This window comes from Protopterus annectens, chromosome 4.part0, assembly GCF_019279795.1.
Source record: "Protopterus annectens isolate FY-2018-M chromosome 4.part0, PAN1.0, whole genome shotgun sequence".
NCBI lineage: Eukaryota > Metazoa > Chordata > Ceratodontiformes > Protopteridae > Protopterus > Protopterus annectens.
This window is the reverse complement of record NC_056733.1, coordinates 480,056,261-480,075,721: the sequence shown is the minus strand read 5'-3', so window position 1 is coordinate 480,075,721 and position 19,461 is coordinate 480,056,261. Positions and strand designations below refer to the sequence as shown.

Here is a 19,461-nt window from a genome sequence, read left to right as displayed (position 1 = left end):
ATAAGTAGTTTAAAGGTACAGGATATGAAACGGGATGAAGCAACAGTCAGAGAGATTGAAACAAAGTTAAAAAAAAGCCTCTAATTGGAAAACCTCAGTCCCAGATGCAGTATTAACATCTTTGCATGAAGATTTAGCCATTAGTAAGAAATATTTATATGTGCATCCCAAAAAGACAACAACCTAACAGGAAAAACAATGCTCCTACTTAACAGTGAACCTGCAAGCGACCCTAAAAATTATAGGCTAAAAACGTTTCTTCCGACGATGTATAAATTATACACTGGAATTGATGCCGACAGAGTTTATAGTCATTTAGAAGAAAACGCAATTATGGCAATAGAACAAAAGGGAAACAAAAGAAAGTCATATGGAACAAAGGATCATTTGTTGTTAAAGTCATAGTGGAGAATTGTTAAAGTCATAGTGGAGAACTGTAAAAAGGGGAAGAATCTAAGTATGGCATGGATTAACAATAACACAGCATTTGATAGTATCCCACACTCACGGAGAAAAAGTGTGTTTAAAAATGTACAAGATACACCCTACACTGATCGATTACAGTGACCATGAAACAGTGACAGACCACTTTGCAATTTAGCCATGATAAAGGACAAATCATCATTCCAGGGATAAAAATTCAAAGGGGATAATTCCAGAATGACTCTCTGTCACCACTATTGTTATGCCTTTCCCTTAACCCATTAAAGCTGTCTACTTGACAGCTTAGGCCATGGCTGTAATTTGGATCCTAGAAAACAACAAAGTGTAAGGACGTCTCATCTTCTCTTTGTTAATTATTTAAAACTGTATAACTCACATGAGGAACTGAAAGCACAACTACAAGTTGTCAAAACTTATTTGGATGACATAAGAATGTCATTTGGTCTTGATAAATGTGCAAAAGCAACCTTTAAAGCAGGAAAATTGCAGCACTATCAGTTTGGGACAATAATGTGATATAAAAGAACTTGAGCAACAAGGCGTGTATAAATATTTGGGAATTGATGAAGGAAGGAACAATAAAACATGAACAAATGTGAATAAAACTTAGTAAGGACTACTTTATAAGACTTAAATGAATCCTGAAAACAGCGTTGACAACTAGGAAGATAATCCAAGCTATAAACCAATTTACTCTTCCGTCCTTATAGTTTTGAAATGTCTGACTGACCCCAAAACGTGTTGGACAGATTAGACAGGAAAACAAGGATGCTTCATGCTCACCAAATGACATATAAAAATCAGTGTATATCAAGATTATATATTCCCCATTCTAAAGACTGGATGCTGCAATCGTTGGACTGCACACATACCTGCTGACCTCACAAGACCCAAATGTAGTGAAAGTTTTGAAACATGAGGAGAATAAATCTAAGATGACTTCACTACTTAGTCTAGCAGAAGCATATCGGCATTAAGCAGGAATGGAAATCAAACCACAAATAGACAAAAATCAAGCAGCAACTGAATGTGCCAAAAACAAACAAAAGAATATACGGTAAAGGACCAGATGAAAAGGCAAGAAATGTGGAAAATGCATAAATATAGTTGCACGTATAGAAAACGTCTGGAAGAAACTCATGTTAATCAGGAATGAACGCAAGAATGGTTAAAGAGAGGCAAATTCAAACCAGGAGATGAAAGGTTAATATTGGTGCTGCAAGATAGCGGGCTACATACACGTTGGTTTACATGGCACCAAAAGATAGCAGGCTACGTACACGTTGGCTTACAAAGTCCATTGAACATGTGGGAGAAACAAACAAATGTAGGTTTTGTAAAACAGAATTGGAAACAGTTTCACACCTCGTTGCTGGTTGTGGCATACTAATGGCAGAAGGACTGTATACTGAAAGCATAATGTGGCAAGACTGTTGCAATGGGGATTGTGCAAACATTATGGTAGTGAAGTGGCTGAAAAATACTGGAAACATGAGCCACAAAGCATCACACAAAATGATGAAGTCTACATCACACTGGATCACCCATTACCAACAGTTCAAAAGATAGATGATAGAAAAACGGATATATAGTGGTCCATGAAAAGAAAAAAGTAGCATTTTAAATGAAATCTCCACAACCAATGAATACAGTGTCTGCGTACAGACAGACACAAAGTAATGAAATATCAGGATTTGCAGGCAGAAAGGAAAGGAACACGCAAGAAAGATACTCAGCCAATTCCAATGGTAGTAGAAGCAACGAGTCTTATAAAAAAGAATCTACAATTGTATTTAGATACGTCACCAATATACGTAACCGATCATCCGCGGTGGTGCAGTGGTAGCATTGTTGCCTCACAGGAAGAGGTTCTCTGTTCGAATCTCGGCTGGAGTGCAGGGAGTGCCTTCTGTGTGGAGTCTGCATGTCCTCCACACGGTTGGGTCGGTGTTCAAAAGACATGCGTAAATGGGCGTGCCTTCGTTGAAGGTTGAACGTCGAGTTGGCACCTCGGCGTTCGTGAAAATCTACTGCCAATCATTAGCGGACCGAAGTTCCGCTGTGGCAACCCCTAACCTGGAAAAGCCGAAAGAAACAACTACCACCACCAATACAAGTAACCCCATACCAACTGCAGGAGTCATTACTGAGCACATTGTGGGTGTTCCAAACAGCACTTTGGGCTGAGAAAGATTGAAACAATACTAATTTTATTAACTTTAATCGTACTTTGACTTAGGAATGGGATCCATTCCTGTCATGGTATTAGCAACCCAAAAGTGTCAGAGAAATTAAAAAAATGGGAGATTTCAACTATCCTTCCATAGACTGGGGGACATGAGAAAAAACACACTCACCCAGAGATTCCTGGACTTTGTTAACAGAAAACACTTTTTACTTGACACCAACAAGCTATACAATATGCTTATACTCCACATACCTCTCCTCATTTTTTCTTCTCTTTTTTTCTATTATATCCTATCAACCTCATCTTTCCACAATCTACCCATCTCCCACTATTCTGTACTCCCTCACAGCACCACACAATAAATCACACGCTTTAATATAGCATCAAGGCTATTCAACACCACCAAAACAGAACTATTCACATACAAATACGTTCTCCACCCTATAAACACATGGAACATGCTCAAATACCAATACTTTTAAAGTCAACAATTAAACTTAAGTGGTGATCTGCACCCTAACCCAGACCCCAAAAATCAAACAAAAAATCCTGTCATGCCACCTCTTCCAAAGACTAATACAAACATCAACATTTTCTGTTCAAAAACAGACCTATTACTTCTAAATATGAATGTTAGGAGCCTTTCAAACAAAATTCATGAATTTCATGCATCCCTCCCTCTCTTACTCCCCAGACAGTTGTCTTAACTAAAACCTGGATAAACCTGCAATAAGAAATAACGAGAATCTACCTCAAGGCTACAACATCCATAGATTAAGACAGACTAAATGCTGTGGCAGTATAGCTGTAATTTACAAGAACACACAAACTAGAATATTTGGACCCAAACCCACCAAAATTAATGCTGAGGTACTATTTACTAGGCTAGAATTAACCCCCAACAGATTCATAACTATAACAGCAACTTGCATACCCTCCTGGCAATGACACAACCATAACAGAAGACTACTTCTACTGGTTATCCACAACTTTCTCTCAGGAAACCATTTCAACTTAGACTGGCAAACTTGCACCTCAGATAATCAAACAAAATTTATAAATTTATATGGATTTTCCCAGCTAATAAATTTGGACCTTAACCAACAAAACATCACTTGCTAGTCAAATCAGGATGTCTCCCAGATAGCATAAGTGATCACCTATTCACCTACCTCCTCAGACTAAACTTGCACTTCCCCAAAAGTGCTGTACACAGACAAGTTCACAACATAAAAACCTTCCCTCCTTAAACTTTTATACTGACCTTACAACAGAGTGACCGGTTCCCTCTATCATCTCTCCCACTAGATGCTGCAGTATCATCCTTCAAATCAATTATACTTTTCCTGGACATATTAAACAGCCAAGCCCTTTTTAGAATTATCAGGAAAAAAAAAAAACTATGCGTCCCTGGCTAACCAAAGAAACAAAACTCCTTCTCAGAACTAGAGATAAAGTATGGGTGCAATACCAGTCAAACAAAAAAAAAATCTAACCACACCGACAACAAAAAAACAAATCTTAAAAAAACGGGTAAAAAAATGAGAAAAAAAATCCTGCTATATAGCAGCCCAACAAAAATACCAAAACTCCTCTTAAAAAATTCTGGGCAACTATAAATCAGCTCCTACAGCCAGGCCAATCTGCAAACCCAACCCCCTCCACCACAAATGAACTAAGTGGCTGTACTGTCCAATGTAATACCTACATCATCTCCCTAGTAAACCTAACCAAATCAAATAGCACTACACCACTAACAACCCTTTTGAATTTAATGAGGCATCAAATAAGTTTTCTTTTAGGCCCATTCAAACCAGTACTAGAAAAAGAATACGACACAAACTTAAACCTACCATTCTTGCTGCTGACAAACTACCTGCTGAATACCTTAAGTTAGCTGCTGATTTTATAGCATACCCAGTCTCCATATTGATCAATTGCTCCATAATTGAGCTCCCTCCAAGTTCCCGAAATCTGGAAAACATCTTATATAATATCCCTCCACAAAGGAGGAATCTGTACAGACTTTTCTAACTTCAGACCTATCGCAATTCTGCCTTCCCTATCCAAAATTTTAGAAAAATGCACGCACTCTCAACTCATGAGTCACATACTTTCCAGTAATTTTCTAACTAATACACAGCATGGCTTCAGATCTAACCACAGCACCACCACAGCTCTTCTAAGCTTTACAAACTCCATTAATCATCTCAGAAACGATGGACAGCTAGTTTCCACAGTATTCCTAGACATGTGGAAAGCCTTTGACACTACCTCCCACCACAAACTTCTACATGAGCTCTAGTCACTAAAAACTAAGCCATTTGGCCCTTCAGTGGTTTCACAACTACCATTCAGACGAGCATCAAGCAGTAAAAATGGTAAAATAAATACTCCCCTATATTACCTGTTACCTTAGGTGTATCACAGGGCTCAATTCTAGGTCCACTTCTATTTAGTATCTTCACTATCAAGCTCCACTCTGCTACTGACCTAGCCACAGTCATGCAATATGCAGATGACTCCACACTCATCTGCGCAGCCCCCTCACTTGTTCAACTCCAAGAAAACACCCAGCTTTCATTCTCTGCAGTAGAATCTTGGCTTATTACCTCTCAACTAATGCTGAATCCAATAAGAAAACTAATGACCTTCTCGAATAACAAGCCTTCTGACCACCACTCTCCCTTCCTAATTTACTCATCTAACAACACCAAGATTGAACCAGTACCAAACTGCAAGCTACTTGGCATCACAACTGATAACACGAAATCTGAGATCGAAACCATATCTCACAGACTTCACTAGACAATCTACTGCTAGGACTCATTTACCATCTCTCCTCTTTTACTCCTCTGCCATCTTCACCAACTTGAAGAAACATTATCTAGATAAACTAGATGGCTATAACAAAATTGACAGATTTGCTACCAACTCCCGATACGGATCACATCACTGTAATACCCTACAACAACTAAATTGGCTGGAATTACCAAACCTCCTTCCATTCACCCACAATACAATAGCCCACAGCATATTCAACCAAAAAATGTCCAGCACTCCAAAACCTACTTCATCCCAATCTAAGGCAGCTCAGATCTACCAACAAACTTCTACTGCAAGTCACAAGAGCTAACAACTTCTATGTTATTCACTCTACTCCAATCTTATTTCTGGGACATGGAATCTGACCCCGCAACACATCAACTACAACTCACCCTCAACAATTTAAATCACTGCTGAAGTCCCACCTAAGTCTTGGCTTTCTTTTTTGTCTAAATCCTGGCTGACAACTGTCTTTATCCTATTCTTCCAAGTGCAATCCTTAGAACATATTTAGACAATCTCAGATCTCCTATTTCCACATTCAACTACTAACAAGTACTATTAACAGTCTTTTATGTACAACCCTAGCTACGTTTTGCTAAATGATATATTTTTTCACAACTGTTGTTCCTCTAAATATTAAGATGTTTTCTTGTTGATATTTGTGGCCTTATCTCAAATGGCTAATTACATTTTTCTTAATATGTTTATCACAATGTAGATTTTGTAATAGTTATATATGTGTTTATTCTCTGTAACTTGTGGGGCTTTCCCCCTTGGCCTCAGCTGAAAATGGGTCTCTCACCCAGCCGGACTATCCCGGTAAACAAACAAAATAAAATAAATGCTCTGGAACAGATGGTCTGCACACCCACTAGGGGATCTAATGTTCTGGACTAGTACTATCAACATGGGGGGGGGGGTCAATGTACCTCCCGAAGTGTAATGCCCTCCCTGGTTAGGTCAGACCAGAAAGCAGTCTCGTCTGAAGTAATTACTGGAATGGACACCCTCACAGAACAAAATTTATTAAAAAAAAAAAAATGCAACCAACTGCTCTGTCCTACCTCATTTCCATCCCTATCAATAATATGTCTAGCCAATAATCCTATTTTCTGCCACCCTAGAAACAATCTTTCATCTTACCACTTCACAAAGGTGTCCCCTTCCTCTGACATTACTAACTTTAGACCTACAGCAATACTATCTTAACAAAAAGAATATGAACGACTCAGGGTAAAAACAAGGTGCAGAAAACAGATACACAAAACAAAATAAAATGCACCAAGTTAGCACACAAACATACGTTTATTCAAACCAAAAATAGAAAAAATAAATAAAAATGGTTAGCGCTTTCACAACTTCACTAGTTTCATCAGACACAGTAGTTTAACATAATAAAGATTATATAGAAGATGCAATAAAGTCAGCTGACAATCCAATAATCACATGTTCCAATGGTTGTAAATGTGTAACATTAAATATGTAAATATGCATAAAAACATATATAAATATGCATTAATATACTAATAAATAGTTAAAACATTACTATAAATATATATATATATATATATATATATATATATATATATATATGGGTCTGCTTCACATGGTCGACAGTTCATTTGATTGACTTTTATTTGGTCGACAATTCATTTGATCGACAAGCAGTTTTATGTGGGGGGGCTTTGCCCCCCACACCCCCCAATGTGGGGGGCTGTGCCCCCCACACCCCCCCTAACTATATATATCAACTCCAGGGTCGCACAACATTGGGGAGGGGGCCAAATCTGCCTGTCGACCATATGAATTGTCGACCAAATAACTGTCGATCAAATGAACTGTCGACCATGTGAAGGGGACCCATATATATATATATATATATATATATATATATATATAAAAACTTAGTTAAAATATTTAAAGAAATATAATAATATAATAATTCTAGGGCTTCAATGGTCTGGCTTTTAAAAAATGCATTATTACACAAAACAAGTATGCATCCTAGGCATATTCCTAGAAATACACTGAAAGGACAGGTATTTAGAGTTCTGCGCCTACATAATAAGGACGATGATGCTAAATCAGCCCTTGCAAATTTGAAGTCAGAGTTTTTAGATGGGGGCTATGTGACAGGAGAGAGAGACAAAACAATCACTGAAGCATGAAAATTAAGAAATAGCAGATGCAGACCTTATTCTACAACTACGACAGAGAAGACAGAAATACTCATACTGCAGACAATAATCAATTTCGAGCAGTTTTTAAATATTCTAGCAAAGTTAATGAATATATGAAGATTATAAAGAGAAATTGGCATTTACTTCAAGAAGTACCAGAGATGGCTAACATAATCAGTGAAACGTTATTTTCGTTCAGGAATAACAAGTCTTTAAAACAACATTTATGTTATAGAACAGAACCTAATAGATTTGATTTTTCTACACGTGTTGGTACTTTTCCATGCAGACGTTGTACTGCATGTAAACATATTCATAGCAACAAGACATTTATTCATCCTCTACGTAAATTTACTATAACCAGTTATAGCTATGCTGATTGTAGGACTGCTAATATTGTGTATTTTTGTTTGTCAAAAATGTTTTGCATATTATGTAGGAAAAACTAATAGGGTCCTGAAAGGATCCTTGAGCATGTTAGAGATATAAATAATTTTAAAAGAGACAAGTGCACTGGCAAACCATGTTAGAAAAACTGATTTGTCTCATACTTTTAAGTTTCTTGTTATTCAACATGTCCTTTCAAATATAAGGGGAGGTGACTTAGAAAATACTACAGAAAGCATAGAACAAAAATGGATTCTTAAGTTGAATGCTGAGAAATATCCTGGCTTGAATGGAAATAGCTCCTTAAAACTTTTTTTAAAAGCCAGACCATTGAAGCACTAGAATTATTATATTATTATATTTCTTTAAGTATTTTAACTAAGTTTTTATATATATAGTAATGTTTTAACTATTTATTAGTATATTAATGCATATTTATGTTTTTATGCATATTTACATATTTAAATGTTACACATTTACAAGCATTGGAACATGTGACTATTGGATTGTCAGCTGACTTTACTGCATCTTCTATACAAGCTTTATTATGTTAAACTACTGTGTCTGATGAAGCAACTAATGTAGTTGTGAAAGCGCTAACCATTTTTAATTATTTTTTCTATTTTTGGTTTGAATAAACGTATGCTTGTGTACTAACTTGGTGCATTTTATTTTATTTTATTTATTTAGGAATACTGTCTTCCCTCTCAAAACTCCTACACAAGTTTATCCACTCTCAGCTCCTAACTTTTCATCTCAAAATATCCTGACAACATCCCATAATGGTTTCTAGCTATCTCATTGGATTGACGGTGCTCTTCTTTCCCTCCTCTATTAAATAAAAGGAGCACAGAAACAATCCCTCTTGTCTTCTCAGTATTCCTTGACCTCTAAAAAGCATCTGACACAGTCTCCCATGCTTTACTTCTACTATGACTTTCCAAAACAGCCCTCTCAAACAAAGCTGTACTCCTGTTCAAATCCTATCCTCACCACAGAACACAAAAAAGTGTGAAATGGCAACATGCTTCATCTACCTTCTTCCCATCCTTACTTGTGTCCCACAAGGATTTATTCTTGACCTATGACTCTAAACCACACTTATCAGTGACCTGCCTACTATATTTAATGTTAATATCATCCTTATCCGGTGTGCAGATGGCTCTACCATTATTTGCTTTACAACTTCTACCTCAACTAGAAAATGCCACATGATGCTCCTCCTCAACTACTGAGTCCAGGCTGCAAGAATCTAATTTAGTCCAGGCTGCAAGAATCTAATCTAGTCCTAACACCCAAAAAAAAAAAAAAAAAAAATTAAGCTCTTTGCTCCCAAGTGTACAGTGCAATGAAAAAGTATTTGCCCCTTCCTGATGTCTTAATTTTTTTGCATGTTTGTGGCACTTAAATGTTTCAGATCAAACAAATTTAAATATTAGACAAAGATAACCCAAGTAAACACAAAATGCAGTTTTTAAGTGATGCTTTTATTTATTAAGGAAAAAAAATATCCAAACCTACATGGCCCTATGTGAAAAAGTAATTGCCCCCCTTGTTAAATCATGAGGAAACTGTGGTTAATCACATTTTTGGGAATACTACCAGACCTGTTGAATCAAGAGATTTCTTAAATAGAACCTGTCAGACAGAGTGAAGTAGGCCAAAAGATCCCAAAAATGAAGACATCATGCAGCGATCAAAAGAAATTCCAGAACAGATGAGAAACAAAGCAATTGACATCTATCAGTCTGGAAAAGGTTACAAAGCCATTTCTAAAGCTTTGGGACTTCAGTGAACCATGGTGAGAGACATTATCCACAAATGAGAAAACACAGAACAGTGGTGAACATTCCCAGGAGTAGCCAGCCTACAAATATTGCCCCAAGAGCGCAGCGACAACTCATCCAAGAGGTCACAAAATAACTCAGAACATCATCTAAAGAACTGCAGGCCTCACTTGCCTCAGTTAAGGTCAGTGTTCATGACTCAACCGTAAGAAAGAGACTGGGCAAAAATGGCATGCATGGCAGAGTTCCAAGGCAAAAACCACTACTGACCAAAAAGAACATAAAGGCTCATCTCACTTTTGCCAGAAAACGTCTTGATGATCCCCATGACTTCTGGGAAAATATTCTGTGGAGTGACGAAACAAAAGTTGAACTTTCTAGGAGGTGTGCTTCCCATTACATCTGGCGTAAAAGTAACAGCATTTCAGAAAAAGAACATCGTGCCAACAAGTCAAACATCATGCCAACAGTCAAACATGGTGGTAGTGTCATGGTCTGGGGCTGTTTCTGGACCTGGATGACTGGCTATGATTAATGGAACCATGAATTCTGCTCTCAATCAAAAAATTCTGAAGGAGAGTGTCTGGCCATCAGTTCGTGACCTCAAGCTGAAGCGCACTTGCGTTCTGCAGCAGGACAATGATCCAAAACTCGCCAGCAAGTCCCCACTGAATGGCTTGGAGGAGTCTTGTATGCACTTGTGAGTAGTGGCAAATACATAATACCTTTAACAATTAACCTACCTTGCCAAATTCACAGACTGATTTTTCTCTGCTCACATCATGTCCACACTCGGGCTCACTCCATTCCCCTACCCTCTTTCCCACTCACCCCTGAATACCCTAAATCTATTATACGCCTTGAATCCCTCCCCACTGCCAATTACCCAATAATAGCACATCACTTCCATTAAGCTAATCCCTTTCCCCACTACAGTTCAACCAATAATAGCCCATCATTACCCTAACTCTAATCTCTCCATTTCCATTGCTCTCTCTCTCTCTCTAATACTACTCACTCCACCCACATCACTCCTAGACTCCAATTACTTTCATCCTTGCTCCACCCTGCCCATAAAGTTCCATCAATTAAAATGTTTCTCTCTTGCTCTTACATACCTATCCCTTTCCTCTACCTACCTTAACAACTTACTGAAACTCCTGTCATTACTGCTCTCTCTCACCTACCTGTAATTACCTTACTCTAACTCCCTTATGTCATCACTGCAAATCTCTCTTCTACCTGTTTCTCATCCATAACACACCACAACATGCTAATGAACGTCCTCCTTTCCACCTTTCTCCTCATTCTCTCATGCTTATCTTCTTATCACACTAAACTATTCTGTCACCATCTCCCACTCTTTCACACGATACTCCATCTTACAATGCTACTTTGCCCTTCCTAATATCTCCCTCTCTCTAGAATGCCTCCTGCACTCAGTATTACAAAATAAAGCATTTCAGCCACACTCTATCCACTCCCAAACACAAGTTAAATCTTCTAACCTGTACTCATATTACACTAAACCCAACCTTCTTCCTTCAAATCTCCTGCTAGATGGACACATCCACACCAAGCCTAGCCCACTCCATACCAGTTCCCCTACTGCTACCAACTCACCTACTGTAAATCAAAACCCCTCCTTTCCACCCAAACACATCTCTATCTACTCCATAAACCTATAAAGTCTAACCAATCAAATAACCAAGCTACACGCTTGGATAGCCCATCATTCTCCTCACATCTTAACACTTTGCAAAATTTGGCTCAAACCTCATATCTCCAACTCTGAAAGTCTACCTCATGGCTACAATATTTTCTGTCATGACAGACTATCCAGAAAAGGAGGAGGTGTTGCCATCCTGCACTCAGAGCTACTCAACCTCTCTCCCCTCTCATTCTCCCTCCCTGACTTCCATGAAGCGGAGGACATCATCCTCAACTGTCACCTTAACTCACACAAAATATTTGCTATTGCTTCCATTTACATTTCACCTGGCAAAAATATACCCATTCTTGAATCCATTCTAGCCTAGATCTCCCAACATCTGCCCTATGAGACAATCATACTAGGAGACGTCAACACTGATTGGAATAAACTGTCACACAATTCTCCCACTCTTAGTATCAAACCTTTATGGATTCAGTTAACTTATCAAAACACCCACCCGTACTAACATAACCTCCTCAACTCTAGATTGGATACCAACATCCAACCCTGATCTCTACCACAATCCTACCACACTGCCTGACTCATTAAGTGACCACCTCTCTAAAGTCATTCAAAGGCTGCCCTCCCACACCACCAAAACCCACCTCGAGTGTGCCGCAACCTGACTAGTTTTAATGAAGAAACCTTTAACAACCAACTCTCTGTAATCAATTGATCCCACCTCTATGAATATCCTCTAAACAAAGCTGTTCTTGAGTTCAACAATAACATACTGAACGCCCTAGCACCTGTAAGAAAAATCTGAGTTAAAACTAACCCCGCCGGTCCCTAGCTCATGAAAGACACCGTCTCCATTATGAAACTCCCATCACACAAACCCTAAAAAATTTTGGCACACCATGAACAGAAGTCTTCACCCAAGGAAGCCAACTACTCCAATCCCTTTCCCCCAATATGACACCACTGGAAACTGCTATATTACTCAACACTCACTTCATTGAAACCATCCATAAACTAACTTCCCCTGACCAAAACCTAACACAATCCCCCACCACTATCAGGACCTGCCCCCCCCCAATGCCTTTTCCCTAAAGCCCATCTGCACTGCTCACATAAAATCCCTACTACTGAACTTAAACCATGCCCCCCCTCCTTCGACAACCTACCCCAACAATTTCTCATGCTAATCTGAAGTATCTTCTCCACTCTTTCTATCCTCTGTACTACCCTCACTCTGGGGGTGGGGATCTTGTGGCTACTATTTCCATCATCCCTGCTGCTTTCTACCTAGCTACTTGACCTTCCCTCTACTCCTCTGCTGCTCTATTTTGATCTGTGACTGATTATCTACTCTTCCCTTAGCAACTCAGGACTACGGAGTAGCCCCACTCCATTCGCCCTCGCTCTGCTAAGGATCACTTCGCTCCTCTAACCATCTCCATTCCCACCCACCCTCCATATTATTACCTTTATACTTGTCTCCAGACACACCCATAGCCCTACACCACACCTTTTCCTGTCATCCTAACCACTCACACTTCTCCTCCTTCCTCACTCTCACTATCACCAGGAACCTCGTATAAGAATCTTTTCCTACTTTCTCTAAACCCCCCAACTCAGTTCTACTCACAAATCTTCAGGAAGCTAGCAGAAAACCTGAACACGTAGGGAAAACTCACATAAACAAAATGCAATGCGTATACATTCAGTGTATTAACCATTCCTCTCAAATGTACTTCATTATGAGGAATGTTCCTCTAGTTGAGTCTTATAGTTTCACATTGTAACGGACCGTCTCACATTCAGTGAGAAGATTATAACAGCCATCAAAAATACTGAGTCATGTTACAGTCATCAAAAGAACTTTCTATAAACATAAAGCAACACATTTTAACCATCTTGCAAGTTTCCCAAAAGAAGTTGTTAGTAAACTGTTAGTAAGTGTACTACATTGTGTCCATTTGTGCTATATTTTGAAAGGCAACAGTGTTTCAGATTTTGGAATTTGAAGGTTGAGAGGTATGGCATTAACTGAAGATCATGAATGAACCTCAGCCTACGGAATTTTAAGACAAGAATCTTACCACTAAATCATAACATAGCTTTAAGTGCTCTTATGTATACCACAGTACAGAGTTTTAACAATAGCATGTAACTATTTATCTTAGGCAAAAGTCAGTGAACACAATCTCCTAAAGCATCACAATATATACATTATTAAGCCCTACTCAGCACAAACTATACAGGTCAGGACTGCCCTGAAACCACAAAGACAAGTGACCAATCCTACCTACTAGGATACTAAAAAGATTTGCAAAAAGGGAGTAGAAAGCAAAGGCTCTGTGTACCGCCTTTCTGTTTCCTTTTCAACCATGAATACTAGCACAACTTTTCTCTACTGTTGAACAAGTCACAACGGTGTTACGGGGGAAACTGTGTTAAGGAACAATCAGGGACACTTTAAAATGTTAGTACTATTGACTTGAGACGGTGACAGAATAACAGAATGTAAATTAATATACATGTTCTTAAATAAAATAAAATCTACAACTCTTACTTACTGTCATTATTTACTAAGGGTATACACCACATTTTCTCCAAATGTCACCAGTTTTAGCAGAGATTAAGAGGGACAGAACTAAAACTGGAGTCAAAATGCAGACAGATGATAGATATGCTCATAGCAGTCAACCAACCGGGGACAAATCCAGAAATCACCAGGGACACTTTTAAATGAGTAGTACTATTAACTTGAGACAATGACAAAATAATACTATGTGAATTAATATGTATTTTCTGAAGTAAATAAATCTAGGTCTAATTAATGTTATTACGTAGTTCACCACTTTTTTTCCCAAAAGTCACCAATTTTGGAAAGAATTAAGAGGGAAAAGTTAAGGAGAATTCAGAGGTATGGGTATGCTCTGAGTTTACATGACAGAAAACACAGAGCTATGAAAAAAAATTATGCATGTTGCCTCTTTACAATATTAGCCAGTCTGCCGTTAATACTCAAGCTTCTTACAGTTTCATTAGTATAACAAAATTAATGCACAAGGAAGATACTTGTAGAGAATGTTGACAACTCGCCAAACCTCATTCATTCACCTGCCTACCTGCTCTTCCAGCCTCTGAATCTCCGCTTCGTTCTCCTTTTCATCCTCATCAGAGGAGTCCTCCTCTTCTTCCGACCCTTCATCCTTCTCCATTTTTGCTTCACCTTCCGAGACTACCTCTGATTCATCCAAATCTTTTTCGTCTTCTTCCTCCATTCTCTGATGTTGCAGCTCCTCTTCACTATCACTTGTCGCCATATCTGCCTCACACACTTGCTAATAATTAAAACTGGGCTTCTTCTGTAAAGCCAGATAACTTCCAATCATTTTTTTCTTGTTTAATTACGTCCAAAGAGCACGGGGAACTCCATAAGTTCTTCAATACACGTTTGTAGACTGGTTACCATTTTTGTTATAATAAGCTGTGTTTTTCAGAAATAAACAACGGTCCTATAAAAAGGCAACTTCATCGGTTTACACAAATACAGAGGACCTAATATTTCTTGTCTTAGCTCACAGACGTAGAAGAAAACTGAGCGCAACAGCATTGCGTCATCATTAGGCTTTCTCAACAACTGACCATATGCTTGCGAAGTAAACAAAACAGTTTTAAAGAAGTACGAATTTTGCGTGCATGTGTTTTTTAATGTTCAAAATGTAATGGTCTGCAAATTGAACTTAATAATCATAAAAGAGGCAGTTTGTTCTTCGCAAAATTGTTTAGAGAGTTTGCTGTTTGTATGGGTTCTCCCTTTTTAGTTTCTCTAAATCTTTTGGGTTTCTAATATCGTGACGGAGTATTGTGTTAGAACATTACCCCGCCCGCCAGATGCGCAGTAGCACCCAAAGCCCGCCCACTACCCTACGTTTCCCTGTCATTGCTACTCTTACTATGAATAGACATCAGATAGCGTCACTAAATAGAATGTGGAAAACAGTGTAGGTAACGTATGTTAATCAAAACTATGCAATTAGGGTTACCACCTGTCCCACTTTGGGAGGGACAGTCCCTCTTTGGGCAGTTGTGTCCTGACAGAAAATATTAAAAATGGCAAATGTCCTGAGATTGTAGGACATAATTATGTCCCATATTTTATGTAATAGTTGCATAAAACAGTTATTCTGTATCTAAAATACCTAAATGTTACAAAACATTGAATAAGCAACTAAAATGCTACAAGAATAAGCTTTTATTTAGGCAAAAAAGTTAAGTTCTATCCTTTGTACTGACCGTGGGTATGTGTCTGCCTGTAAAATCTGATGTGTGTCTTGAAAATGTCCCACTTTGGCCATTTGAAAAGGTGGCAACCCTATATGCAATATATGCATATACATAAATCGGAATTGAAAATATTTTTTAAAAGTACTCATCGGCACTGGAAGCTGTTAAAGACTGGGGGGGGGGGGGGGGGGGGGGCACTTAGTGAACTAAAAAGGGAATTTTTTTATAACTATTTGCTACCACAACTTAGGTTCACTTGGAGGACATTTTATGCTTAGCCAATTGCCTTTTGGTGCTTGAATTAACATTTTCTGATTGGGGATGATCCCCATAGCTGATAACTGTATATTAGCCCTAGTGAGAACAACTGTGACCATACCATAAATAATTTGAGGGGGCCATGTAATGGATGCAGCATTTAGGAACTGCCTCTATCCATTAGTAACCACAATAAAATCTTGCCTAAGACACCACGATGGAAACCCGCAGTCCAAGTAACACAGATTATTTGTAGAAATAATACAAAATAACTCTAACAATCCACAATGCATTTTCGATCAACAATCTTCTTCAGCAAAAACTGAAACACTAAATAATGCTTCACTCCTGATTAAATACCCTGCCCTGTTGTCTGTCCAATTACAGAAATTGCAAATTAGTTTAAAAACGTCAACTAATTTAAAGTACCAGTATGTAAAAAAATTTTGTTTTTAACTTAACACACTGTATTTTAATCAAGTAGTTTTAAAATAAATAAATAATTGTTTACATAGTTAGAATATGAAATGACTTGAACATATTCTGATTAAAAAACATGTATGGTGTTATAAAATTTCACATTAAAACCACTTTGTTGTTTAAAAACCTTTTTAAACCGATTTCTTCCAAGTTATATATATTGAATGTGATAAATGGTGACATCTGGTGGCTTTGTGATGTAAGTACAAGAGCTTTATAATTTTGCAGATCTAAGTTTTAGTACTGGCTTTATAGACAAATAATCATTCAAACCTGGAAATTTATTGGAATCCAGTACTATCTGCCAGTATAACTCTTTATATTCAAGTTTATCTTCCCATTATCCACCCCTAATATCCCTAGGTAAAGAGTCTAGCACAAAAAAAGAAAATTCTGCTTGTGGGCAAGAAACTCGATGTTCAAACAATGCATTTTTCACATTTTGTTTTTTAACTTCATATAAGTGTTCGTAAATGCGACATCTTAGTTTCCTTTCTGTTTTTCCCACATAAAACGAGGTACAGAAATTACAGGTTGCAAGATATACAACACCATTGCTGTTGCAGTTAAATGTACCTCTGCTAGTGAGTGTTCTATTCCTAGCTTCCAAAAAAATCTCCTTTTTGTTGTTAATCCTGGGGCATTGGGAACAAAACCCACATTGGTATGTCCCCACACCCTGGGTGCCAGTTTTCTTGTCTTTAGGGCCTCCAAATTCAAACATTTGTTTGAAATTGGTGTCCCTCCAATAAATAAATTTTAGTGGTCTTTGATTTTTGAAAGGTAAATCTGAAATTTTAACAAATCTTGACCATTCCTTAGATATAACTTGCCTAATAGGCCCTGAATCCCCCGTATAATCAAGTATATACGCTGTATCTAAAGAAGTGGTTTCTTTGGAGCCCAAATCGTTGATTGTACTAGAGATGTTCTGTCCTAGAATAGGGGCAAATCTTTTATGCCTTTCTTGGACCACTTCGAGTAAGGCCTCATCTAGTAGTGGTCTTTGATAACCCCTATCCATTAACATGTTGCAAACATTGTTACTTTCACTTGAAAATTCTGAGTCGTCTGAGGTCATTCGACTGACCCTAACAAGTTGTCCCTTCACTATGTTTTTCTTTTGAAAAAAAGGATGAGAACTTTGGTAGTGAAGGTATGAATTTGAAAAGGTTTTCTTGCGATGTATACCTGAGGAAAATCCTGTAGCCTGCTTTTTAAGTATAATGTCCAAATACACACATTGTTCCACATTTGCCTCAAATGTGAAATCCAAAAAGTTGGTGGTGTCTTTCAAATAATCCAAAAATTCATGGAATTTTTCCATTGTGTCTGTCCAAAATATACATATGTCATCCAGGAATCTCTTGTACAAACACCAGCATTGGGTGTATGGACTGTTCAAAATATATAGTTTTTCCCACCTTTTCAAAACTATGTTGGCATATGTAGGGGCACATTTGGCACCCATGGCAACACCTTTCTTTTGTTTAAAAAATTCCCCTTGGAAATACATGTAGTTGTTTTCTAAGATAGTTTCCATGAATAAAAGACAATTTGTAAAATCAAGGTGTGACAAAGTGCCTTGGTCCAAAATCTCTTCTTCCAACCATAAAAGGCCTGTCTCGTGTGGGATGGAACCAAATAAATCCACTATGTCTAGGGTAATAAAAATAAGGTCCGGTGAAAATAATTCTGTTTTAACACTCCTTAGAAAGTCCCAAGAATCCTTAAGGACCGTGTCTCCAGTGTATGACAAGACCTTCAGTTTGTCATCTACAAATTTGGCTAGTGGTGTAGTGATAGACCCCTCAGCCGAAACTATTAACCTAAGTGGTGGATCTGTGGGATTCTTGTGAACCTTTGGTATTCCAAATACTGTCGGGATCCGAGGGTGTTGATTAAATAGAAAGTTGTGTTGGTCCTAACTGATGGAACCTTCCAACAGTAAGTCACCCAACATTATATGTATTTTGCTTTTGGCTATGTTCACCTCATTGATCAAGGCCTTAGAATATTTACTAGTGTCATGCAGGGATTCTCTCATCTTGGATTCATACAAAATGTGGTCCATTAGAACTGTCCCCCCTCCCTTGTCAGGATGCATCACCCTCAAATTCTCATTCTGTTTGATTTCATTTAATAGTCTTTTCTCTGTTTGTGATAGGTTAGGAATAACCTAACCTGATAAAAGAAATGGAAACCACTAACGACAGGATAATTAATTATTTGCTTTTTAAAGTAGACAAGGAAAAACAACAGTATTATGACATTTTTGGGCAAATAGATGTGAGAAATGCATTGTTTAGACGTCGAGTTTCTTGCCCACAAGCAGAATTTTCTTTTTTTGTGCTAGACTCTTTACCTAGGGATATTAGGGGTGGATTATGGGAAGATAAACTTGAATATAAAGAGTTATACTGGCAGATAGTACTGGATTCCAACAAATTTCCAGGTTTGAATGATTATTTGTCTATAAAGCCAGTACTAAAACTTAGATCTGCAAAATTATAAATCTCTTGTACTTACATCACAAAGCCACCAGATGTCACCATTTATCACATTCAATATATATAACTTGGAAGAAATCAGTTTAAAAAGGTTTTTAAACAACAAAGTGGTTTTAATGTGAAATTTTATAACACCATACATGTTTTTTAATCAGAATATGTTCAAGTCATTTAATATTCTAACTATGTAAACAATTATTTATTTATTTTAAAACTACTTGATTAAAATACAGTGTGTTAAGTTAAAAACAAATTTTTTTTACATACTGGTACTTTAAATTAGTTGATGTTTTTAAACTAATTAGCAATTTCTGTAATTGTACAGACAACAGGGCAGGATATTTAATCAGGAGTGAAGCATTATTTAGTGTTTCAGTTTTTGCTGAAGAAGATTGTTGATCGAAAACGCATTGTGGATTGTTAGCGTTATTTTGTGTTATTTCTA

General features: G+C 37.7%; 1 protein-coding gene across 2 annotated transcripts in view; it reads right to left on the bottom strand.

The window, feature by feature from the left end:
* SART3 (spliceosome associated factor 3, U4/U6 recycling protein) overlaps positions 1 to 15,303 on the bottom strand; it is a 1,581,088-nt gene extending 1,565,785 nt beyond the window's left edge. Inside the window, exon 1 of one of the 2 annotated variants that reach the window (XM_044068408.1) lies at positions 14,607 to 15,303. In XM_044068408.1, the coding sequence (XP_043924343.1) occupies positions 14,607 to 14,804 (198 nt within the window). In that variant the 5' untranslated portion in view covers positions 14,805 to 15,303. The remainder of the gene's footprint in view (positions 1 to 14,606) is intronic. The other variant, XM_044068409.1, reaches the window with a different exon arrangement.
* Positions 15,304 to 19,461: the final 4,158 nt, after the last annotated feature.